Source organism: Papilio xuthus, unplaced genomic scaffold (genome assembly GCF_000836235.2).
Source record: "Papilio xuthus unplaced genomic scaffold, Pxut_1.1 DF825017.1, whole genome shotgun sequence".
Lineage (NCBI taxonomy): Eukaryota > Metazoa > Arthropoda > Insecta > Lepidoptera > Papilionidae > Papilio > Papilio xuthus.
The window spans coordinates 2,776,653-2,803,669 of record NW_013533632.1 but is presented as its reverse complement, the minus strand read 5'-3'; the positions used below and the strand labels follow the sequence as shown (position 1 = coordinate 2,803,669).

Sequence of the window (27,017 nt, the reverse complement as noted above, 5' to 3'; positions counted from 1 at the left end):
TTAAGAAAAGGATTCTACTAGTGATGAATTATGACAAACAAGCTGTCGTACGAAACTCCGTCATCGCGGTATTAAAAAAAACCTTAATTAGTATCCTTTGTGTTCTTCCAGACTATGGTCTACATCTGTGTTAAATTTTTGCAAGATCCGTGCAGCCGTTCTAGAGATAACTTCTAACAAACATCCATCCAAATTTGCATTAATATTAGTAAAATGAAAGAGATGTGACATACTGCAATGTGTGCGTCTTACTCGGGTACGCGTTACAGACCTAATTTACTTATTAATTTACTGATTTCTTGTAACTTGAGGGATATTTATGTTCAATCATCACTTAGCCACGTGCTCATTACTTGCAGCCGTCAATGCTTCGCTCTTTGTTTATATTGAAGACCAAATGACCGTACTCTGGATACTGGCATGTGTGTGAAACAGTGGTTGAGTGCGCACTAAACGACCACCCGCGATCCAACCACGTGATTTTACGACAAAGCGAAATTATGTTTATGATTTTAAATCTGTATACGATTCTGGAAATAGAAATAGAATTTTGCGATATCAAATTTTTAAACTGTAAAGATACTTAAAATTCAAATTATTATTTTAGAGTAGTTAATTTTTTATTATGCAACTTGAAGATATTAATTAAATCATTTGATTCGTTTCTAAGTGAGAGAGCTAATAACTGAAATAACGATTAACTATTTTGTAAAAAAATTATGTAGGTTAAGTATAAAGTCGCACTACCTCAGTACTACGTTCAATGCTACTCGCGTGCTGATCTGACTTTAACATCGATGTCATTAACTTTACGATCTTTGATTTTAATGACTTAAAATGTATGGTAGCATCCGAATATAATCGATACTAAAGCGTACCCATACACAATTGTTAATCATGCGGAACATTCATTTCGATCATCGAATAAAATATCGTTAGTCGTGAACGTTGTAAAGTAGTGATTGTTAGATTGGATCGACCGCTGTATGACTTTACAAGGCGTACGTTACTTTAAGTTTACTCTTGGAAATTGATACAATTAATGAACTGATCATGAATATTCGTTTTTTTCTTATGTCGTTAAATATTAAAAGTTATTGATTCATTTTTGTACTGGCTCCAATGGTTTTTAAATAATCTTGCCAATTAAAACAATCTTCGGCTCGACTTCAAAGATTGACTATTGGGTCCAACTGAATATTATGCTAGTCTCTAACAGATCTTCTAAATCTATAATATTATAAAGCGGAAGAGTTTGGTTGTTTGTTTAAATCTCAGGAACTACCGGTCCAATTTGAAAAAATCTTTTTTTGTTGGATAGTCCAATTATAGAGGAAGGCTTTAGACTATATAACATTACGCTGCGACCAATAGCTTTTTTTTAATTCCGCGCGGATGGAATCGCAAGCGACAGCTAGTAAGAGCATAGTTTTGTTGCTGGTACACAATGATAGCTATTGTTATAATCGTGTAGGAATTGTTATGATGGGTAAATATGTAAAACATGTGAATAATTAATAGGATCATAAACATCAGCTTTGAATATCCTGCCTTACTAATGCTCCTGCATGAAGGCACCCGAAATTGTTAACATTCCTCTCGTCGGCGCCCGGCCTCTGGCTCTGAGCGTTGATGCAAAATATTTCACTTGTATTATTTTATACTACACTAGATTGTTGCCGGTAATTTTGTCTGCTTGATAATTATTGAAAATGTTTCTTTACTTCGCAAATTCTATAAAAACACGTCGAAACGAAACCATTTGCTCGCTCCTGCTCCGTTCGACAGGCGTGCCACGCCAGTGCAACGACGCCTCGAAATTTTGTGAAATCTTTATTACATTACCAATCATAGATAAGAAACCTGTGTTTTCCGTAACTTTTATTTAAAAGAGCTCTCAAAATTGGTGCAGCCACTTCGAAGATAACCATGAGTCAGACAGAAATTGCAAAAATAGTTTTTTTTTGTTACAAGAAACACGAATACACTGTTTGAATTATGAATATTTTATTTTAATATTATAAACAGACAAACCCATTTTATTTATATGTACAGATATAAGTACGAATAACTCAAAGGTATATGAGAATTTGCATTGTCTCTTCATAAGCTGTTCCTACAAAAGTATTCGGCGTATTTTCGGTAACGGAACAAAGTTTAACGGAACAGCTTTAAAGCTGTGCTACCTACGCTGTCGTTCAAAAGTTGGCAAATAACAACTTTGCTATTTATTATATATTTTAATGAAAATGACGATAAATATCTGAGGTGTGATTTACCATACTTATTTAATAATAGCCTTTGTCCGTGACTTCATCTGCGCAGAATTTAAACAAAGGGTTAACAGTATTTTACGTGTTTCTTGAGTCTATTTTCTATATCTGTGCCTAATTTCAATTGGTGTGTTGAACCGTTGCGGAGTTATCGAGTAAATATATTAATCAAGTTAGATAGTGTCCAAGTGTTCTTCCAGACTGTGTTCTATAGCAAATTTCGTCGAGATCCATGTAGCCGTACTGGACATAGCTTCTAACATCCATCAAAACATTTGCATTAAAACATTACTAAGATTTTTGAAAGTGTTAGTTTTTTTTGCACAATCGCTCACTCAATATATCTGAATCCTTTTTGTCGTTGATGTATCGTTTTCATGGAATTTTTATACGCTTCAAAACTTCATCATTGATTTAATCATTTAGGTATACAAATAATTATTCATGAATCAACAAGAAATAGAAAATAAATACACATAAAGGAAGAAAAAACTTCGAATTTCAACGTTTTTAATATTGTTTGACATTTGATATTTAAGGTATATTGTATATTTCAAATTAAACGTTCCTTGCTAAGATTAATTAAAACGGATATGACATGACACTTGTTGTTCCAGAACAATGATCCGCCATCAACTTGTAAGATTAATAATTATGTCCAATAAATGTTTTATGAATTTACATTAAATATTCCAAAGAAACAAGAAATTATACGGACAAAGAATGCTTACGCTTTTAGGGTAATTTTCAGTTGTAGATGCTATTTTAACATTCATCATCAGCTTACGTCTTCACTGAAAGGATCGGAGACTACCATAAGTTGGGGATCACTAGGCCATAGTCAATCACGCTCGCCCAGTGAGGGTTGACTTCACGCATATCTTTGAATTTCTTCACAGACGTTTTCCTTCACAGTTATTTTGACACGATGCTTTTGAATTAGACTAAATGAGTTATATATTTTTATGACGTTTTCTTATTTTCGACCAGAAAACACAATCATTTTACCCCACAAACTCACCTTTAAAAATATTAGTAAACCAAGTCTTCAGTAGCTTTGTAATTATTTTAATATTATGAATGTGAATGTTTGGATGCATGGATAGATGTTTGTTTGAAGTTATCTCCAGAACGGCTGAACGGATCCCGCTGAAATTTGGCAGAAATGTAGAACATAGTCTGGGGGAACATATAGGCTACTAATTATTTTCTTTACAGTCCCGTGCGGACGGAGTCGCGGGCGACAGCTAATTATGAATATGTTTGTATTTGAAATGTGTTTGGAATGTGTCTACGGTTTGAGTTAAACAGAATGATATCAATTACGAAAGCGTCTTGTTAATGCATCACTGTTAGCTCCGATGCCCCAGTCTCCCGCCAATAAGACTTAATGGCCAGACATCTAAGAATTTGATTGGGCGAGCCGACGTAGCTGCCCGCTGATACACATGTGAATGCACTAATAAAAATACTGAAGAGTATTATTGTTATCTTTGATTCGAAGTGTGTCGGATACTGAACCCAGTATGCTATGCTATACCAAAGACAATATAGTATAAAAAAAACTCCAAATTACCAAAATAATGTCATAGTGCAAGCAAAAAGATTTTATTTGATGGAAAATCCTATCTTATTTTATACATTATTTATGTTATATTTTAAAATTATATTACAATCGATCTTATATCCGAAATTCTAATCATTAGAATGAAGTATGTTTAACGACGTTCCTAGACGATTACGGATTGGAACAATTTCTGTTGTCGAACACAATGCAATAAAATAAATTGACTGTTAACGAGGGTTTAAAACACATGCGCCTACATCAATGTTTGTGAAATAAATATACCTACATGGTGATACTTCGGTGCCTTGAAACAATTCTTATGTTATAACGTATATTAAGAAATACAAAAAAAAATAATGTCGATAGCCTCTACCGAAAGTGCATAAAAAAAAATGTTTATGTAACCAACATCCTCCTTTTGTAAATGAATCAAGCATTGAAAAGAGGTCACAAGGAATAAACAAATACGGTATAGGAAACCTTTTAAAGTCCCGCGTGTGTAAGTAATTGTTATTTAATGAAACGAATCTGGCTGACAACATTTGAGTTGTGCTACTTGCGGAAAAGGTCGATTGTCAATAACGCATAATAAAAAAGCAGTATTGTTTTTTTTTTAATTTTCTTAAAATTATTAGCAGATTTCTTTTAATTTAATAATATTTCTTGTACCATTCCAAGTCTAGAATTTGGCTTGTGATAGGATATGTTTACGGCAATAATCGAATAGCGGGATTCGAATCCCCGACCTCGTGATCGGAAATCCGTACCCTCAACCATTAGGCTATTGGCGCTCTAATTAGATTTTTTACGAATGTCGTAGGAGTAAAAAAAGAAGTACAAAATTAAGTAATCATAGTTGGTTTACATAATGGATGTATTGGCTCACTGACGCCAGTTACTGATTACATTATTCCAGTAGTATGCCAGCGCTGTTTTTGAACGCTACTGTCCTACTCTACTGGTATAATTGAAACCAGACATTAGGATATCGGTTTTAGATCCTCCTTGGTAAACTTAAACCTATCACTATTATATAGAACGCTAATATGAGTACTGATATCCCAAGAACATTAGTTTTCTAAGAAGAAACGAGTTCTTTATAGAATTTTTAATCTGCCTAGTCCTTATTTGAAGAGTGTCAGTCTCATAACTCATATATTGAATGCGTATTCTCTCCCGGAGTCTCTAGTGGTATCCTTTGTTCGGTTTATTGATCTTTTAAATTAACTATTGACTAAGGGTTTATGTAGAAATGGAATTATGTGCACACAAGCGCAGCAATAAGGTTCGTTGCGACCTAATATGTGGTCAGTTGTCTCAAGATAATGCTATTATAATGATAGCGTCAGCTGTTGGCGCCACAATGTACTAATCGTTTTTGTACTTTAAAATTGTTTACCGCACGCAAACCTACTATGTTTTCCCGCTAATCTTACACTTACTAATAATATAAATGCGAATGTTTGGATGGATGGATGTTTGTTTGAAGTTTTCTTAGAACGGCTGCATAGATCTCGCTGAAATTTGGCATTTGTGTAGAACATAGTCTGGACACATAGGTTAATTAAAAAATAAAATGATTTGCAGTTCCGACATCTTTTTACCGTCGTATTATTAACATGATAATATTGAAGATTTAATTTGTGCCTAAGCAAAACTGTGCAAAAAAACAGTCATTGCTTAAATACCAAGATGACTGAAATTGTACAAAACTATTAATACTAATATTATTAATGTGTTTGTACATTGATGTAAAAAGAATCAATAACAATTTAACAGAGTATAAAAATATTTTAGACGATCATATAAATTGCAAGAGTCGTTGAGTTTCACCAATTCGGTACGCAACGATACTTACTAAGAACCTTTTGGAAGCTAACGTTAGTGTTATGTTAATTATTTACGTATATTATTTTGGGTAACGTAAATAAACGCATAACTCTGTTACCGACAATGTCGAAACAGACTTGAGCGTAAATGATGCGTAACTAACCGTGAGTTTCTGCTGCACATACATTCGTACGAAAAATATATTATCGTCTCTTTCATGCTCTATGAAATGTTTGAGATAACAATATGCTTTGTATATGTTTCGGCAGTGGAAATCCACTGTAAGCGAGGGCGCAGTGTTTTGTATAATAGCATCGTAGTGAGAGTTAGCCGCTTTGTTTGCGTCATGGAGGTGATAAAGATAAGAAGGGAGTTTAACCAAGGATGTTATCATGTAGCTGTAAACATTGATACAACTTACCCTACGGGTTTTGACTTGCGCCTTGTAAGTGTAATAAGGTCGGTGTAGTTGTGGACGTTTCCTATTGGACCTATTGATTTGTAGGCCGATCGGCCCAACGGGAAATACCCGTTGGAAACTTTAAGATTTAACAATTAAATGTCAGAATTAATTATCAAAATTGCAAAAGTTAAAATGTCATTAGTTACTATTCAAAATTAATTTATTTAACTTACGCTATACCAAGCTATTGGACCCTCTTGATCTAAATTCTTGACAAATATTTCCCTGTTCAATTTTTCAATTAACCCACAAATTTAAAGTTGTTTTCGACAATATTTTTTTTTCGAGACCTGAATTTCCGAATTTAATTGGCGTCCAATTTAATTTCCTGACATTTGGAGTGCTTGACTACGTTTACGGTCTCGTCAGGCTGAGGTGCTCGATGCACCGATGCTAATAGTTCAGGCCACCGTCAAGTTTTTTAATTATAAATTTTTAAAATCGGTCCCATCGCTTTTTCGAACAAATATCTTTTTTATGTTTTTAAATTAAAGGTAATCTAATTAAAGTATTTGCGTAATTGTGAAATTATTATCTCTATAATATTTGACGTCTTTTTACTTGTTATATCTTCGATAAATTATGTCTTTTCCTAAATAAGTTTTATGTTTTTAATAAAAGTATGTATTTCATTCTGAAAAATAAGCGTAACAACTTATAATAATTGTTTTGTCCAGGTTAAACCAAGAGATAAAAGGCGGCGCGTGGTGCCCCAAGTCTCAGATAACAACGGAATCGACTGAATGGCTGGAAGTGAACCTGCATACGGTTCACGTGATCACGGGCGCCGGAACTCAGGGCCGTTTTGGGAATGGCCAGGGTCAGGAATACGCGGAAGCCTACGTTCTCGAGTATTGGCGTCCTAAATTGGGCAAGTGGGTCCGATACAGAGGCGCCGATGGTCAAGAGGTAATTAATATTTAATTTTAGTATATATTACTATTTCCTTCTGTAAAAAAATAATTGTTCTGTTGAAAATCGTGTTATGTATGGTTGGTGCATTTGAAATTGAATTGGCTTTTGTAAAATGCAAGAGGTTTTGTAAAGTCTTTGAAATTCCAATCTAAATTCAACAGGCTTTGAAATTACCAATTAGGCATTAAAATTGCATTCCAGTTCTCTGTTTAGACGACAATTACAAATTTTCTTTTACTCTGTTGCAAAAATGGAGTTTGTCTTGTTTTGTTTGTGTTCTTTCAAATCACAGTAATTAAACGGACGTCGAGTTTATTTTATGACATGGATGCGAAATTTTTATGATGCCAATTTATAATTAAAACCAATTTTTCCAGTTCCGTTTCATTTGACGTTAAAGGAAATTTTTGCAACACTTTTCCATTTGATGTTAAAGAGAAAAATTTTGCAACTCGAGTCTGCGTTGCGCAAATACAAATAAAAATTCGTTATTAGTTTGTTTGTATATTATAAGAAGCCGGGAAATGTTAGTCAGGCATACGCTTTATGCAAAAAGTTTCAACTCGAGTGAATAAGCGGCATGAAGAACTTTAGTGGAACTTCTTCGGCCGTTTCATAGTGAGTTAGCAAATAAAATCTTTCCAGTCACGGCAGATGTAACCTGGGGCTGCGGCATTCAATGAAAACATTTTGATGATGTCTTCCTGGTTTATTATGATCTCGATGCTGGAGGGTATTCTGGCCTTAATTGGTTTTTCGCCTAAGATAATATTAGAATTTGCATTTGGGTCAAAACAGAGCCCTTTTCTATTTATTTTACGATGTAAAATTACCAGTTGAACAAGTACGTTACCTTATTTAGCCTTGATCTGTGTATGACAAGGAAAGGTAAGGTCTAAGTGGTTTTGAAACATAATAGCTACATTGCTATAATTTACAATGAAAATTTAAATAAATTATCTTTTACAGATTCTCACGGGGAATGCAAATACATACCTTGAGAAGAAGAACCACTTGCAGCCGCCGATATGGGCGTCAAAGATACGATTCATACCTTATAGCTCTCATCGGCGAACTGTATGTATGAGAGTAGAACTCTACGGCTGCTACTGGAGTGGTAAGTAATTTTTTAATTAAAATAAGACCTCCTTTCCACTCGTTAACTGCACTCCGTCGTGGCTGCGTCAGAGAAAATGAAATAGGTCATACAATGGAAGTTGTATACTGCAGTAATAGGACTACTCGTTTAGTGAAAAAGCGGTTTAAATGTCTGCTGTATCCAAAATATAAATTTAATACTTATTAAATAGATGACTGTACGACTGAAATATTAATAGTGGATAATTTTCGATAATTATTCTAACAAGCGGTTTCTAGTTAAATTACTGTACATATATGGTAGAGGTTTATAGCGTGATGTCAACAACCAAATAATAATGAGAGATATCGTAATTGCGTTAGCTATTTGATTGTAAGACCTTTTGACCCTACGAGACATCGTATACATAGACAATTTATTGATAAATTGTTGTTTTCAATTAATTTCATTTTGTCACCACTAGTACTAAATTTAGTAGTTTCATTATTCCATGTATTATTAGGGATTTCATAATTAGTACCGTAGTTTCGTAATATATTTTTTTTTAGTAATTAGACTGTCAGCAAATATCTAACACATTGCCTCAATAATTATTGGTAATTGATATGCAGATTTATAAATAGAAACGCAAATCAACATGAATTAAAGATAATATCTATAAAATACTTAGCTTATTTCCGGATTTGGACATATATTCGCAGGCGCCCTTAGAACATATCATCAAAGTACTAGCCGTCGCACGCGACTCATACGCGCAGAATGAAAAATAAAACCTTATTAGTAGCCTATGTGTTCTTTCAGGCTATGTTCTTTACTATGTCGGTATATTGCTGATATCTTCAAGCAAATATCCATCCGTGCATCCATTTATAATGTTAGTAAAATTATCAGTGCTTAAGGAACGCATAGAAGAGCTATCTTTGAATTTTTTTCAAAGACAAAAATGTTTTAAAGCTAGAGTTCATTATCCTTCTCGAGTTCCTTAATACGTGTGTATTTGTACAACTTGAGAGTACGCGAGTTGGATAAACTTTTCAGAGGCATTCCGCAAGAGATTAACTACGACTCAGTGTAATTGAGGAACGCCTGATATTTTTCAATTTAAACCTACGGCCAAGCATTTACTCGCGTGCCATAACCAAAAGTGCAATGACATTTATCATAAAAATTCAAATAATTGTATTACTAACTAAGACAAATTAATACATCAATATATGGTTTTTTTTTTATTTAATTCGGCTTTTTGATTTAGTCGAGAGTTCTAAGCTGCCAGTATCAATTGCTACGTAGGAGTAGCATATAGAAGCTTTCAGTACAAACTGTTTAAAGTAGTGTATGGCGGCTCTTAGAAAGTTGGTTATTAATGCCATGGTTATTTACTAATATTTTTATAGGTCTCTTGTTAAACAAACAGAGGTTTAGGTCAAACTTCTTGTTACTACTCTTGCTTCCACAAGAAAAAGCTTAATATATTTTCTGTTTCCTTAATTTAAACAGTATTCATACAACATTCGTACTTGCATACAATGTAAACAGCTTTGGCTTATGAAAAATATTATGTTTGTTTTTAATGGTAATGTGTGGGCAATTTCGGGGAAGTTAGAGTTGGTAGTAGCGGCATGCGAGCCATTATTAATGTAAAAAGCGGCAAATTGCACCGCTTTTAATCACACGTCTGCGTTTTCACAGGAGCTTGTTGATTTTTTACTATGGCTTTCCATATTAATATGGAACATTAGTCGTTGTTGGACTCAATTTTAAAACATGACGTGTATAGATAAGGTTAATAATTTAGTCCTTGCATGGTATAGAAGGTCTGTTTTTATGTAACACGAGTTGAAGCCGCGATGCTAAAGTCAAAGCAAATATTACTTGGGAATAAATTAAAAATGTGTATAAATATAACTGTTGCCTGCGACTCCGTTCGCACGGAAATGAAGAAATACTTAATTATTAGCTGTACACCTATGCCAAAAGAAGTTTCTGGAGGTATTTTCTAACAACATCCATCCATACATCCAAAGTCGCATTTATAATATTAGTAAGATATTAGTTAAATAAGTAAACGATACACTTATAATTTTAGAACCACAGATAATAAAATAAATGGGTCACTAAATTCAATTACAAATTAATTCCTAGGTAATTAAAACTATTAATCGTCATCTATACTTATATTATAAAGCTGAAGAGCTTTTTTAGTTTAAACGCGCTAATCTCAGGAACTACTGGTCCGATTTAAAAAAATTCTTTTTTTTGTTGAATAGTCCATTTATAGAGGAAGGCTTTAGGCTATATAACATTACGATGCGACCAATAGTTCTTTTTTTAACTCCGCGCGGACGGAGTCGCGGTCGACAGCTAGTTAATTTACAAATTGTATAAATAATTTAAACTTTATCAACTACTTTTATGCATTAAAAGCGCACAATGTCTACAGGTTTCACGAGTGTTCTTTTAACAAGTTGCTAACTCTATAGAAAGTCAGACCACGTCACCTAAGCAAGCTGTTCAAAACGCCATCGGTTCCAAGCCCCCCGGCGAATAGAATTTAAAACTCGAGTATTGCACGGCCATTATTTGTTAGCGAACTTTTAGTTCGTCATATAGAGGCCATAGAAATATACCGGCGCTTTCTGTGCCCCTAGTACAAGATATGGTTTCTTATCAGTATTCTATTGGTTAGGAATACTAAAGAGAACTAATGTAGTATCATCGTAACTTAAGCAAGACAAAGCTTAATTGTTTAAAGTATTTTAAAGTGTTAATGTCTAGCGGTGTATTTTAACAGGATAACAAAGTTTCTAACCTGTAAACCACGCTTAAGTGTTTTTGACGCGAGCCGCTTCTAACTTGTTTAGTAATAAGCAGACTCTTAATGTTATGAATTTATAGTTTACAAACTTGGATTTATAGAGAAACAGCTTTTGTCCGCGACTTCGTCTGCGCGCTTTTTAAGAAATTCAATTAATAGCGTTCTTCTACACTATGTTCTACATTCAGCGAGAGATACCTTATAAAACATGCAAACTATCGCATTTATAATATTAATAAGATTATTAGGATCAACCGAAAAGAGGTTAATAGATGTGTTTCGTTTGTTTTTTTAGGTCCACATTAAGTTTGTTTTAACAAATGTTCATTTCACAGACTGTGCACCTATTTGTATAAATAATCGCCCGCGACTACGTCCGCGCGGAATTAAAAAAATCTTAATTAGTAGTCAATGTGTTCTTCCAGACGATGTTCTATATGTATACCAAATTTCATCGAGATCCGTTCAGCCGTTCTGGAGACACCTTCAAACAAACATCCATCCATCCCTTTCTTTTATTATACTAAAAATAATTTATGAATCTTTTGAAACCTCAGCTTCTGTATACGCAAACTGTATTTTGTTCTCAAATATATTTTATGATATTGTACAGTGTATGCAGTGAAATTATTCATCATATTTAAGATTGAGTAACATTTCCTGCAAGTGAACAATCGCGACAAGCTCACACGCACACACACACACGACCTATAACAATTTCCTTGCCCATGAGTGAATTTACAAAAGCACCGGCCAGGTGTCGGCACCATTGTACAAACGCGTTTAGAATTATAAATAAAAAGCCATTGTATGTTTGTCATACACTTTATAATATTATGCGGCATACAAGCTTTTATTTCTTTTGTTTCAAATTGCAAGAGAGAAAAGCACGAAGTGTAGTGACAATTATTGCAAATAACACGCGGAGCAACAGAACCTTTTAAATTAATTAATATTTGAAGTATCATTAATAAACAATAACAAAACACCCGTACCTCTGGTATAGGCACAGATTACGAATTATGGCGCGATTCTGACCCAGATCTTTTCTTATATCGAATAAGCTAGCTTTTGTCCACGGTTCTACCTGATGTTAAGTGAAGATGTGGTCGAAAGATGGTACGCGCTAGCTTATTAAATGCCTATTTATTCTATTCTTAAAGGCCCCCGTCCATGCTACATTTATAAATCTATTGCATACGTGTTTCTGAGTCCAAGGTGCTCTGATACCCTATCATTTATTCGTAAGTAATAAATTTAAAATATAAGTCTACGCAATGTTATAAAAGGATGTAACACATTTGACTTCAGAACTTTACATTGATACGTTCGTACATTAAATAAAACTTTACAGGAGAGAGAGACAAGTTATTTCCCAAGATTGAATGTACAAATACTTCTCGTACATGGCTTTTATTTATCTGCTGTATCAGAGCCTTTGAGTGAAATACAAACATTTAGCGGTAGTTTGCAACTCGAAATGTTTATCGTCGTTTATTTAACTAATGTTTCCATTTTAAATTTTATATTTAAGAAATATAAAACGCTTGAATAGGTATGAAACGTAAAAAGAGCGATATAAAAACCAATAATATAGTTTAGAACGAATAATGTTAACAGTGTTGAACGCCACCAACTATCTGTTGCATGAATGGGTCCACTCGACCAGTGCAATACCGAAACCACACAGAAGAAGGCGTGTAATTTCGTGCTGCAGACCTAATTTTACCCTGCTTTCCCTTCCTACTCTTTTCTTATAAGATATGGGAAAGGGGAGTAGATTTGAAGTGGGATTGAGAATATTTCCACTTCTTATGCGTTCCTCCATTGATCAAAGGTAGGCAACTCATCGCCAATTAAGGAAGACTATAGCTAACGGTCGCTTCGCTGTTACGGCAAATTCAGGCGGCCGATCGCTCATATAGCACCTTAGCATATAAAAAAAATGTTTTTGTTAAATTACTTATGAAATAAACTTTGTTAAATAAGTTCTCTAATGTATGTTCATCTCAGTAGTTGGATGATTAATCTGTTTGCCACGTTACTAAGCACCTAAGCACGATAGAATGTTCAAGCAGAAAATTTATCATAAATACTTGTGCATGCATGCACTTATGCAAATTTCCCTTGTGGTATGCAAAGCGTTAAGGGTATAAAAGTAAAAGCTAATTAATAAACGCAACTGACAAGTCGCTTATGCATAATACCCATAAAGTAAATAGTTTGAAATTACTAGCGTCTAGTTTTACGACATTCAGAGACATTAAATTGTTATTTAAACTGTTCTTTAGTGTAGAGAATGTAAAGTATGGATCGCCCTTAGTGACAAACATAGATTGTAAGTTTAGCAACTACTCTATTTAATATTCTTTGCCACTTTGAAACAGAATTTTTTGTACTAAGACATCGTCTATTCAAAAGGTTATTTTCAGAAAAAATTTAATAAGCGACAAATTAAATATTCCTTAATTAAAATCTAACTTTAGCGTTAATTATGTCATGATGCTTTTGTTCGTATTTTTAATTATAAAAATATCTGACTTAATAAGTAAACTGTATATTACTCAGGTGGAAATATACCAAGCTCATTTAATTTTTTACTAAAATAAGTTCTAATTAGGAATTCATCCTTTTTTATAATGAAACTCTTTGATACCATTATATAACTTAAATAATGTTTGCCAACAGTTGGGATAGTTGCATATTCAATGCCGAAAGGAGACAAACGATCGAATGGTATAGAATTAACCGATATGACATACGATGGACAATGGGGTGAGGAACTCAGAGGAGGTTTGGGTCAATTGGTAGACGGGCAATACGGCGGTGACGAGATTCGGGAAGCGGCGCGGAACTCTGCATGGGTCGGCTGGAAGAAGGAATCCAGGCCCAATCCTCCCATTATTACCTTCGAATTTGATAAAGTGCGTGAATTCAGTGCGGTTCACTTTTATTGCAACAATCGTTTTATGCGAGATGTCCAGGTAAGAACTATATACTAGCGTTTTGTAGCCTTACATGCCAGAATTAAAATCTTAAGTTTTTTTTTGTCCGATGTTCTATGTTCGTTTTTTAATTGAATTTTTAAAAAGGTCAATTTCTTTTTTAGGTATTCTCCGAAGCTGTTATATCGTTTTCGATCGGCGGTCGACAGTTTCAAGACGAACCTATACGTTATACATACGTTGAAGACAGTATATTTGAGAGTTCACGTAATGTCAGTATAAAACTTCATCATCGTATAGGAAAGTGGGTGAGAATTGAACTGCGTTTCGCTGCCAGTTGGATATTAATCAGTGAAGTTGTGTTTGATTCCGGTAAGTCTGATCTAATTATTAGTCGTAACGCATTATTTTTAAGTTATATTACTCTTGTAACAAAAAAATAATAAAAAAAGTTAAATGATCTAAAAAAATATAAGAACATAATTACGGAAGTTCAGTTTGTGAAAGTTTTTAAATTACCTACCGATTAAATGTTACAAAGATTCTTTTGAACTTAAAAACCAGTACGAACGGAAGTAAAGCGAGTAATGGCAATCGAAGGACATCATTATCTCGTTTTGGCTCTTTGCTATAATGTACATCATTATTTTGCTTGCTGAGAAAAATTTAAAAAGTATTTGTGTCATATCGAATACTTTATTGTATAGCTAATTGTATTCGAACATTCACAGATGTTGCTCAAGGCAACTATACTCCAGAAACAGTGAAATCAACTGGTGGTAAAGAAAAAACAAAATCAAGTACAACTAAAGATTTACCTATATCAACCGCACATCAAGAAGATCCTTTATACATGGCTATTGTTGTTGGGGTTTTAACAGCTCTAGTGATATTATTAGCAGTCGCTGTGTTCCTCATAGTGCATAGACATAGACATAGAAAGTGTTTCGCATCTCCATTAGCGAAATCAACTATTTCCCAGAAGAGAACCGTGACTGATACATACAACCCATGTGGTACATCCATGTTGACTGATAACAAGATGATATTAGATTCCGCTTTAGATGTGAAATCAGATGAATATCAGGAGCCATATCAAGCACTTAAATGTGCCCCATACTTTAGTTATAGCACAGTTTTGCTCGAGATGAAAGATTTCGTAAAGGATTCTAATACACCTTTATCAGGTAACTTGGATTTACAGCGTTCAGTTTTATCGCATACTTGCTGTCGCCTGCGACTTTGTCCGAATGGATTAAAAAAAACTTAATTAGTAGCTTATGTGTTTAGATTATGTGCTACATACCGAATTTCAGCAAGATCTATGGAGCCGTTCTAGACTTTCTAGGCATTCATCCATCCATCCAAATATTCGCATTTATTATATAATATTAGTAAATTTATAAACATATCTCCTCAGAATCTCTGTTCTTGTCTTACGATCATTATATATAATATGAAAAATATTTGAAAAACAAAACTGTAGATGAAATATAGAACGTATGTTTTAGCCAAGTTTCTGTTTCAAATGTGATTGTCGTATACAGATAGTTCTAACTACGAGTACGCGGTACCGGAATTAAGTTCAGCACCTTTGCTGACGAAGCGTCGTCTCGCCGACAGTCTTTCTGGGCGCGTCACCGACCCGCTGACTGACCATGATCCTGAGATAGGACTTGGAGCTCGACGCTCCGCACCTGCTTCCATACGATCCAAACATAGTACAAGGGTGAGTCATACACAAACATACAACCATGAAAATAAGGAAGTACATACACACATCCGTACAGACACAAAGATCTAAAACAATGCTAGAAGGAAAAGCTTTATTGGTTAAACTAAAGGTTTACTTAAGGGTACACAAAATTCCATAGAGATTATTTTAGGGTTGTGTAAATTTTCTAAAAAAAATTGTAAGAGCGTCGCTGGCCCAGGAGTCAAGCACTTGACTTGCAATCTACAGGTCCTGGGTTCGAATCCGGCCATGTACCAATGTGTCTTTTGATTTACATCCGACGTTCTTACGGTGAAGGAAAACATCGTGATGCAACCTGCATATATCTGAGAAGAAATTCAAAGATATGTATAAAGTCAACCAACCCGCACTTGGCCAGCGTGGTTGACTATGGCCTATGGCCTCGGTGGGGACGTATAGAGAACTGATGAAAAAATTAAATAAAAAAATTCTACGGATACCTAAACTTCTTAATATTATAATACCACGACCACACAGAAGACACGCCTCAACTGGAAGCTATTCGAACTACAGTCATCAGACTTTAGTTGGAATAGCTTCCACTCATCAGACTGTGCATAATTTAGTCCTCTTTCCCTTCCCATCCTTTTCTCCTATGAGGAAGGGTTGGGAAGTGGAAGTGGACTTTCCGGATGAGAGAATGCATGGAAAGAGAAAATATTTTCTTTCTGTGCATCCTCTCCTCCGTCGATTAAAGGTGGGCAACGTATATGTAATTGTATATGTCTATGGGCAACGGTCACTTCGCTACTTCAGCGATTTTAGGTGGCCGCTCGCTCGTTTGCCACCTTATAATATAAAAAAATACACATCTTAAGTAGTCAAATTCCTTACTATTTGTGATTCATTGTTATTGTATTCGTGTTTTATTCAACAGTCGCCAAGTCAACAGGAGGTGTTGATAGATTTGAAGCGTCGTCTGGAAACTACAAACGTGATAGAATTCCCGCGACATAGACTACGTATGATATCGAAGCTTGCGGAGGGAGCCTTTGGCACGGTAAATGAACATAAAAAGGCCTAAAAACCTAACTAGTGTATAATTCCTAACTATATATGTTTATTGTATTATATATTTCAGTATTAATATATTAACATATATACTTTATTATATTTTAATAAACTATGATAATTGTATGTAATTTATCTAATAGTTTTATTATATATAATTTTTTAATTTATAATATTGTATATTTTAATATGTATATTAAACATATTTATATATTAGAGAGAAAATAATATATTAAATTGTACGAGAGGAATATAATAAAAGCTGCAATTTTAATACTGTAGTTTTATTAATTTGTATTCCCTCAGAATTATATATAAATTATTTATTTATTATAATTTTTATAATTTAAAATGTATATCTGTATATTTAATATATATCCTTTATTATGTTAGTAAAATAACTTTCTAAAAGTTTTAAATTGCTATTTATTTATTACTAGCTGTCGCCCGCGACTCCATCCTGACTTAAAAATATTAGTAGTCTATGAGTTCTATGCTATGTTCTACATTTATGACAAATTTCAGCAACATACGTGCATTTGTTTTGAACAGACATACAAACATTCGCATTTATATTAATATGATTATATTATAATTTGTTTATTTTGTGTAGGTATATGTTGCTGAAGCTGACGGTGTGCCTGAGTACAACGGTATCGTGACGTCAGAGAAGAGATTGGTCGCAGTGAAATTTCTTTGCCATGACGCGTCCCCCAAGGAGAGGTATATCATGTATGAAATATTTTAATATAGTATTTTTTACTATCACTTTATCTCTTACATATATCATTCTCATAAAACAAGAGTTAATTTTATTTACACTGCAAATATACGTTTACATAGTTTTTTTTTTAATTTACTAATATTTCTTTTACGATATGAATATGGTTTACGATAATAGTCTAATGGTGGGATTCGAACCCCCGATCTCGTGATCGGAAATCTATATCTTTAAAGATTAAGCTATTGACGTTTAAATAGGCTAGTTATTGGATGATGTTTTTGTATAAATTAGTCCAATGGAAACGCAGTGTTGTAATTTAAATGATTTGAAAAGTTATAATTGGTTTAACTTTTAATGAAAATCTTATTTCTATAATGTTTCTTTACGAAACTTGCAAACTTCTGATTTCGTTGATAAATTTTATTTAAGTAATAGACTGGATTTATTTCAATTAATTCAAAATTAAAACGATATTTTTAAATATATTATGAATATTGAATGTCAAATCAAAGCTTAAATTCATATAAAAGTCAAATCATTGAGATACTAGCTGTCGCCTGCGATTTCTTCCGCGCGGAATAAAAAATAATTAGTACCCCAAGTGTTGTTCCAGATTATATTCTATATGTATGCCAAATTTCATCAAGATCTGTTCAGCTGTTCTGGAGATAACTTCAAACAAATATCCATGTAAACATTCGCATTTATAATATTAATAAGATTGTAGAAAACATTCGCCACATCAATTTCCTAATCATATTTATTTATGTTTATATAAATTACTAATATATATATTTTTTTATTAGGGAGGAGTTTGAACGAGATGTACGCATTTTAGCGGCTTTATCATCACCACATTTGGCAAGAGTTTTAGGTGCTTGTAGGACGCCACCATTAGCCGTGGTCCTAGAATATCTAGAATTAGGTGATTTATGCGCATTCCTAAGATCAGCTCCGCCGCCATCTATCGGCACACTTCTACATATCGCAACACAAATTTCTACCGGCATGCAGTATTTGGAATCATTGAATTTCGTGCATAGAGATTTAGCAGCTAGGTAAGTTCATCAAATATCGTACATTTTTAAGATTTACCCACCCCCCCTGTCACTCGCAACTCTGTCCACACCGAATTAAAAAAAAATAATAAAATAGCTTATGCGTTATTCTAGACTATGTTCTACATCTAAGCCAAATTTCATCAAGATCCGTTGAACCGTTCCGGAGATACCTTCAAACATCTTTCTTATATAAACATATTACTTCTTATTTACATAATTTTTGTATTTTGAAAATAACATAAAGGAAAACTTGATTTTATAGTCGTCTATTATACGTTCATAATTTTTAAAAGAATTATCAAGCAAAATTTGCGTTTTAAACTCACGATTACGTAAAACCTATAGATTAAACCTAGAGGATATAAAAGACACTAAATAACAACAGCACAGTGGCGCCCCTTACTAACTTTAAAAATTACTACAAAATTATACTGTTTATTTTTTATGTTTTGCCTTAAATGTGTACCTGTAAATGTCTTTATTACATTTACCATGGGTTTCTGACACCAAGATCTGTATTTAAAATATGTCGTTATCCCTGTCTTTCATCTTTGATAAGCTTGGAAACCCATTTCTAATCTCACTGGATGATTTTTTTTTAATCTGTTTGTTAATTTTTCAGGAATATTCTTATCGGTAAAGGCTATCAGATAAAAATAAGTGACTTTGGTACTGATAATGAGATGTACACCTGTGATTATCATAAAGTGGAAGGTCGTGTACCAATACCATTACGGTGGGCTGCATGGGAGACTTTGTTGGGGCATTATACCACCAAAAGCGATGTGTGGGCGTTTGCTGTAACATTGCACGAAATATTCACGCTTTGCAGACGGAGACCATATGAACATCTTACTGATAACGAGGTATGTAAATCATATTTAGTGCTTTTTAGGAACTTTTTGTCTTCCATAATTTGTTGTGGTGTGGTTTTAGACTACTTTTCTCTCTTCACGTAAAATTAACTGTTTTTTTATTATGAAGTAATAGTTAATTTTTTAAATGAAAATTAATCAGAAAATAAGTATCAAAAAAAATAATCAAAAACTAAATTTAAATATTATTCTAATTATTTGTTAATATAAAAAAAAAAATTTCAGGTACTAGAGAATCTGTCTCACTTGCAAGCGGACGATGGTTTATTCGAATGTATTGAACGTGCACCTGGTATACCACGAGATCTTTACGAGCTGATGAGGGAATGCTGGAAACGTGATCAATTGGAAAGGCCTGATTTCGTTGAAGTGAACCTTTTCCTGCAACGGAAGAGCCTTAATCACGCGACCACGTGACGGGATCACGCGGCTTGCCCGCTTTTCCCAAGTACCGGTTATTAACAAACAGCCCGGGGCAAAAGTCAACGTTGCACATGCTTCACACAAGATTATCAAGTAACTAGATTTTAAATATGAACACTTCATTAAGACTTCACATTTAATGATATTTTTATTTACTCATTATATCTCATTTAGGTGAAAATACCAATTTAATTTTTTTTATTTTTTTATTCTTGCTAATTTTGTATACAATGTCTGGATTAAAATGAATAATTATTATCGTTTTTGGTTAATTTGTATGTAAAAAAATAGTGTTTTTTTTTTAATTGAACTTATGAATGTGGAGTCTAAAATGAAAAGTTTTCATATTTAAATCAATAAGATGTGACTTTATTGACAAAATATAATTTATATAATATTAAAATGAAATCTATTTTAATAAAATTATTCTTCAATCTCACAAAAAAAACCTAGTCCTGATAAGTTGAAAGCAATAAGTGATATATTCCCTAAGTAAATTTGAACAACCATATGTTTTATAATGTGACAATTTTTAATAATTATTATATTTTTATATAATCCCTAATGTTACATATCAAAATGTTATCTATATTTATCCAAATTTAATGATAAAATATTAAAAAAAATTGTTTTAGTACTTTTATCCTTGAAGTCTATAAAGTCATATCTAATATAAAAATATTTGAAGTGAAGTAACGTTGTACTAATGTTAATAATTTGCCCCGGAATTAATAATTTAATGATAAATAAATGCATCTGAAATCAAAGACATCAACCTAACGGATGCAACAAATGTACTTAAAATATCTTACTAATATAAATACCAATATTTGGATGTATGGATGGATGTTTGAAGGTAACTCCAGAATGAAATTTGACATTAATATGGAACATAGTCTGGAAGAACACATAAGCAAAAAAAAAATTTAATACTGCGTGTAAGAACACATGCAAAAAAAAAATTTTTTTTTAATACCGCGTGGAAGATAACAAGCAAAAAAATTTTTTTTTAATACCGCGTGGAAGAACATAAGCAAAAAAAAAATATTTTTTAATACCGCGTGGAAGAGCACAAGCAAAAAAAAAATTTTTTTTAATACCGCGTGGAAGAACACAAGCAAAAAAAATTTTTTTTTAATACCGCGTGGAAGGAGTCGCGGGCAACCGCTAGTATACAATAAGTATGAAATAGTAAAATATTTAATGTAGTATAATAAAACTTCATAATTCGACAATACGAAGTATCCTTAAATACTCAGAAATCTGATTGAAAATTATGTCGCAGTATTATATGCTAGATTCATATAAGTATATGGAATTAGTCAATTTAAATTTTATCTCTATTCAATAGTAAATAGGATTTTAAGTAACAAACATGTTATGTAGTTAATAATTTTTAAAATCTTATTTAGTAATCGCTGTTACCGAATAGGTATTCAGCGAGCCATTTTATATCTTATAAATAGAGGCAAATGGTTTATTTTAAATTGTACAATATATAGATAATTCGCATCTATAAAAACTTTTTAAGTTGACTTCTTAAAATTAGTATAAAATGTCATAATTCTAGTTCAAAGTTGATTTTTTTCTTAATTAAAATTTCGGTGACATAAAACTTATGAATTATCATCGTCTTTGTAATAGAAGCTAAGTAAATATATAGGAAAAGTAATGAATCCCCCTCTTGATATACAAATCCCCCTTCCCTTATCGGCATAGTGTACATAAATAAAAGTTGCCTCCGTAAGGTTGTTCGTCTTATATAAGAGGTAATTTTATATATTTAGCCCTTTTCTGTGGCCACTTGATCTCCGTTACAGACTGATTTATATCTATTTTATATGCGTAGATGTGATGAACGCGACTGCTGCCATCTTTGAAAACCTTTTATTTCTATGTTGTATAATTATTGAAATTCGATTTACTTATGAGGCTCTTTTTTCCCGACTGATTTATGGGTTTCGCTTGTATATATGTATTTATTTAATTGTGTTTTAGGTTAAATTGCTTGAATAAAATGTAAGATATCATTTGATTAGTATCACCCCATAGTGCGACAAAGTTTTCTGGATTAGACTAACAGTACCAAAAATTTTTTTTTTCTTTTTTTATTTATTTATTAGGAATGCCAACAAAATCTGTCATAAGGTCTTTATCGGATTATTTTGTCTTGTGTGTTATTTTCTGTAACCGACCAGGCTGTTTGAACACGTGGGAATAAGTTAAAGATAACAGCTCACTAGCGCCCCCCTGTCAATGTCAAAAATATTACAAGACCCTGTATGTACTGTAGCTGTAATATTATTTTTTTTACTGTCATTTTTTTAAGTCCAACTAGGTTTTATATACAGAAGAAACCGCGATAGCAGCGCTTCTCACCAGTTCAGATATATGTTCATTTTTTCTGACAGAGAGCCTATACGTATATTTGCGACATGCGCCTTCGTAACGTCATCTACGAAATTTGTTAAAATAAGCGATGAGATTTCTTGGTGTACTTTACGCCCGGTAGGGGCGCTGCTCAAATTTTAACACAAATTTCGTCGATAACGTTACGAAAACGTTCTCATGAACATATTTAGCAGGTTATGTGAAATAATATGCAAACTGTGTAGATAAAGTACATTCGCTTCGAAGCGATTCCATTACCAACGAACTGACAATAACTTTCGTTAAGTCACGTGATTGTCGCGCGTGGAATCGCTTCGGAGCGAATGGACTTTGTCTAAACCTCCAGATAATTTTATCGCACTATATTTGGAGTAAAGTCAGTCGGGTTTATAATTATAACTTGTTTATATTATAAATAGCTGTAAATGAATGTATGACAATGAAATGCTGAGCTTAGGGGCTGCACAGGGTTCTGTGTGTTGCCGATGTTGTGTGAAATGTTTGCGATAATATTGTTCATGATAAAGCATTGATATTGAAAACATAAATACATAAATCATCAGTTCTTCCTGTATCCTATGTAAGTAAAGATTTAAATATATATAGACCTTTTCATAATATAAATTAAAACTGAATTAATTAATATAAGTATCGTAAAATAGCTAATTTACTCAAACATTCCTTATCTCTGAATGATGGAAATATTTTAAGCGATGTCTAAAATTGTATAAAATAAAACTGTTTTGGAAAAGGGTCTATATATATAGTTTTTCTTGCAATCTTTAGTAACATATTTATCAGATCAAGTTACCAATACATAATATTTAATATTTCATTATAATTTATTTTCATATATAATATCATTTCATCGAAGTATTGAATGGGTTAGAAGTAAGTTTACGAGTGATACTTACTGTCGAATCGAATGAATTATTTAAAATATATATATATAATTAAATAAATATTATTATAGGATAGTTGAAGATTTGTCTATTTTCCTTGTAGTGCTATTTCGAGGTTAGAATTGATATTTGGACAATACTACGCGCTGATGGATACGTACCTCTCTGTGTGGCGCGGTGTTTAGTAAAGCCGGTACTATAGGTGACCGGCACAAAGCTTATTAGAATATATCACTAGCTCTTACTCTCTTTCTCGTGGACCGAATCTTACGAACGGCTTAAAATTGTGAGCCTAATAAAATTAGCACTAAGCATAGATTTAAGCAACTTTTATGAGTGTTGCGATGTAGAAAATGTTTGATTGATTAGTAAAAACACACGGAACCAATGCTATAAGTTTAAATAAACACATAGGATTATAATTATATTGTAAGTAGTAGCTGTAATTTATAGTTAAGCGATCAATCTTTATGAATCTGGCCTTATTTTTTCTCTATATACTGTCTAGCTTAAAGACGAGAAACTGTGATGACTGAGAAGAGGTTTCTCATCTTAGTTAATTCCTTAGGGCACTAACAATAATCGTGTACAATAAAACACCCTTTCTGCCTTAGTGATGCTATTCTTATCCCCAATGCTGTGAACGAAATATCACTTTAGAAACGAAATTATGAATCTTGTAAATAGGAACTCTTATAACAGATATAAAACGTTCAGCACTATATGGAAAACTTTAATTCCTAACAATGGTCCAAACTTCACTTGCTTTTTATTTGTACTATACGATTATACAATTTCTATTTAGATAAAGAAATAATAATTAGTCTTAGAAATACTTCTTATGCTTTAATGTTTATTTTATAGAATTTAAAATGTGTATTTGTCGAAATGCTTAATTTACATAATCAAAGTTTTACGATAAAAAAAAGGTTGATACCAAATGCAGTATTTTTATTTTATACTCTACATCTTTGTACCCAAAATAAAAGCAATAATCTGATTGTACCGTATTTATTTTGTATATAATCCTTTACAGCAAATATAGAAAGAAAGAGTTCCAAGAAACACTGATTTAAACAAGCGATACTTTTTTAATTTAACCCGTAATCCTGGTAACACAATAAATAAAGGTTTTTTATGTATTGCAACAAATTCATCACAACCTACCGGTGGCTACTAAGACTTACCGCTTTTCATTACCAAGTTGCAATCTTACTAATATTAGAAATGCGAATATTTGGATAGATGGATGTTTCTTACACAGGGACAGCTTAAAGGGGCTCGCTGAAATTTGGCATAGAAGTAGAACAGTCTGGAGAAACACATAGGCTACTGTTTTTTTTTAATTCCGCACGGACAGAGTCGCGGAGAACAGTTTGTCTGTAATAAATTGCTATCAAAATTTATCTTGAATGATGCATTTACGAAATGCCGAAATATCTTTTTAAAATAATGTTTAATTACGAAATGTTTTTATATCACTATATCGACAGTGAAAACATACTGTTGTGTACTAAAGCATAGGAGTATAAGAAAACAATTGATCTCAGGTACTTTATAAAAAAGACTACTTTTTAGTAATACAGAACCGTAAATGGAGTATAATTTTATTGCTAAGAGTTTTGAAAGCGTCGTATATTTACAAACATTGTTCTTATCGATAGCTAAAGGTATCAACATCCTTTATGGTTTTAAACATGTACCTTAGGCGAACTAGATTTTTATGTATCAAATCAGACCTATTCTCGAAAATGAGACGTTACGTGGTAACCTTCGCATGCCTGCTGCAGTGCGTCATCTCTGTCAAAGTCAAAGTTGTCCTACATTCAGATCAGGAAGACTCACGAGTGGAAGAAGAGGAATCACATACAGAATCGTGGGGCACAAAAAGAAGGGAAGGAACACTTTTACCATTTATCAAAAGCCATCGTTTAGAAGAGAAGCAAGAATATGACGATATTACTACGACAGAAAAATCATCAAGACAGATGCATCCCAATGAAATGATCTTTCCCTTAATCTATCGTCAATCTCATATAAATAGTATGTTTAAATTCGGTGAAAATTGGTACACTTGGTCGACTGAGAAAAGAACAGACGGGTCGAAAGCGACCAACTATTATATTTGCTACGATGAACCGAAACACTGCGATGAAGTAGGATGGGTGAGTTAAAATGTTTTTGTTTGCAGAACATAACTAACAAATTATATATTCAGATGTTTTAATCTGTGGGACACAAATCTGTGGGGTTTATGTGTTTCTATATTTACAGGAACGGACTGATGGTGTACCTAAATGCGCATTTGAAATCGATTCTTTATTACCAGAAGATCGAGCTTGCATCAATAGTTTTGGTATAGAGCCGCATGGCAATGGCATTTGTGATGGCGGGGAACAAATGAAGGTAAGCTGTGCATATGAGCTAGAAACGATTACATAATATTATAAATGTTAATGTTTGGATGGATGGGTGTCTCTTAGAAGGTAACTCCAGATCCGCTGCATAAATCTTGCTGAAATTTGGTACATAAATGCAGAACGTAGCCTGGAAGAATACATAGTTATTCACAATATAGTTTTTCTTTAAGTCCGCGCGGACGGAGTCGCGGGCGACAGTTATCATGAATAAAGCTTTATTCACTGATAATAATTAAAAAATAAAAAAACCATAAAAAAGTACTTCATTGTTCTCCCTTTTACTATTTCCTCTTCTTTTATTCGTAATATTTTTATTACATTTTCCAATTCCAAGAACATTAACTTAATATTCTTCTTTCCACGAGTAATTTGCTTACCGTGATGATTGTTATATTTCTAGGTGAGTGAAATGGTTCGTTCGTGTGGGCCACGGATTCGTTCACTCTGGAGATTCATACGTGTAGCGCGACGTCCCGCGAACGCGGCGAAACCAGCTGATGTCAACTCTCTTATTTGCGAAGACGAAGAAGAATGTTATATTACTATAGAATATCGGGTAAGAATAAAAAAATAATATTTTTTGACGTTTATAAGTTTTTGGTTATGTTTAATAATATTTATTTAATTTTAAGATACATCATGACAGAATAACATTTTCTCTACACGAACCGACACGTGGTCAAACATTTAAAAGTGCCTTAAAACGAGAAATATCAATTGAAGAAGATAACAAAGGTGTCTCAGTGACCGAGTCTCACGCGCACACATCTCATAGAGGTAAGAAACTACCAAAAGTGAGAGATGATGAAACTGGTCAAAGAGTGAAAAAGTTTCACGCAAGAACTAAATCTAAACAATCAGAAGGTAAAGGCTTAGTTAAAGAACACAACGACTCTACATACACGAATCGAAGGTCCGTCAAAAATAAAATTAAAGTACGCGAAGACATATCTGAAGATATGTCTGAATGATTGTATTTAATGGCATTATTTTCTAATTTGTGTATTAAAGAATCAAGTGCGAATGTACACTATAATTCTACGTAGATATTAAAAAAAGTATTTTTGTAAACCAACATGGAGGGGCCCAATTCTGTCAACAAACTGTTCCACAAATGTACGTAACATAAAAGTTATTTTACAAATCAACGATTGCGTAGAAAAGCCATTCCTAAAGAACAAAATTGGGACCCTACAAATAAAATGTGTACTTTCATATGGATGTAAATAAAAGTAACATATACAATGATTATGTTTGCACTAAAAAATAAGACAAATAAATACATTTATTTTATAATTATTTTGAAGTTTTCAAGAAATTTTATAAGTAAGTCCCAGTAAGAATTCACGTCGATTACATTTAGTAAGATTTCAGATCGACTATGTTTACGAATATGTTGAATATCTCAGTTAAAAGGTAACATCAACTACATTTATGATTATATAAGTTCTTAGTAAGACTTCAGAGCGACTACATTCATAATTATGTTGGAAGTTTTTAGACTTCAAAGCGACTACGTTTATATTTATGTTGAAGTTCTTAGACTC

At 33.0% G+C, this 27,017-nt stretch overlaps 2 protein-coding genes across 3 annotated transcripts in view; both read left to right on the top strand.

The window, feature by feature from the left end:
- Tkz (tyrosine kinase-like protein) overlaps positions 1-19,969 on the top strand; it is a 34,659-nt gene extending 14,690 nt beyond the window's left edge. Inside the window, exons 4-14 of one of the 2 annotated variants that reach the window (XM_013324176.1) lie at positions 6,811-7,042; positions 8,018-8,165; positions 13,651-13,946; positions 14,072-14,279; positions 14,639-15,094; positions 15,455-15,636; positions 16,541-16,663; positions 17,288-17,397; positions 18,205-18,456; positions 19,082-19,325; positions 19,560-19,969. In XM_013324176.1, the coding sequence (XP_013179630.1) occupies positions 6,811-7,042; positions 8,018-8,165; positions 13,651-13,946; positions 14,072-14,279; positions 14,639-15,094; positions 15,455-15,636; positions 16,541-16,663; positions 17,288-17,397; positions 18,205-18,456; positions 19,082-19,325; positions 19,560-19,751 (2,443 nt within the window). In that variant the 3' untranslated portion in view covers positions 19,752-19,969. Of the gene's footprint in view, positions 1-6,810; positions 7,043-8,017; positions 8,166-13,650; positions 13,947-14,071; positions 14,280-14,638; positions 15,095-15,454; positions 15,637-16,540; positions 16,664-17,287; positions 17,407-18,204; positions 18,457-19,081; positions 19,326-19,559 lie in introns of both variants that reach the window. The other variant, XM_013324175.1, reaches the window with a different exon arrangement.
- A 4,777-nt stretch (positions 19,970-24,746) lies between these two features.
- On the top strand, positions 24,747-27,011 carry LOC106126149 (uncharacterized). The gene is made up of 4 exons (XM_013323632.1): positions 24,747-25,215; positions 25,325-25,456; positions 25,871-26,026; positions 26,103-27,011. The coding sequence occupies exons 1-4, from the start codon at positions 24,748-24,750 to the stop codon at positions 26,439-26,441; spliced, it is 1,095 nt and encodes a 364-aa protein (XP_013179086.1). The 5' UTR covers position 24,747; the 3' UTR covers positions 26,442-27,011.
- Positions 27,012-27,017: the final 6 nt, after the last annotated feature.

What these genes read in the sequence shown, in the direction of transcription:
- LOC106126149 (XM_013323632.1), top strand. Translation starts at nt 24,748, where the DNA reads ATGTACCTTAGGCGAACTAGATTTTTATGTATCAAATCAGACCTATTC. An exon ending in ATGGCGGGGAACAAATGAAG is followed by an intron (nt 25,457 to 25,870) that starts GTAAGCTGTGCA and finishes TTATATTTCTAG; the next exon opens with GTGAGTGAAATGGTTCGTTC. An exon ending in ATATTACTATAGAATATCGG is followed by an intron (nt 26,027 to 26,102) that starts GTAAGAATAAAA and finishes TTTAATTTTAAG; the next exon opens with ATACATCATGACAGAATAAC.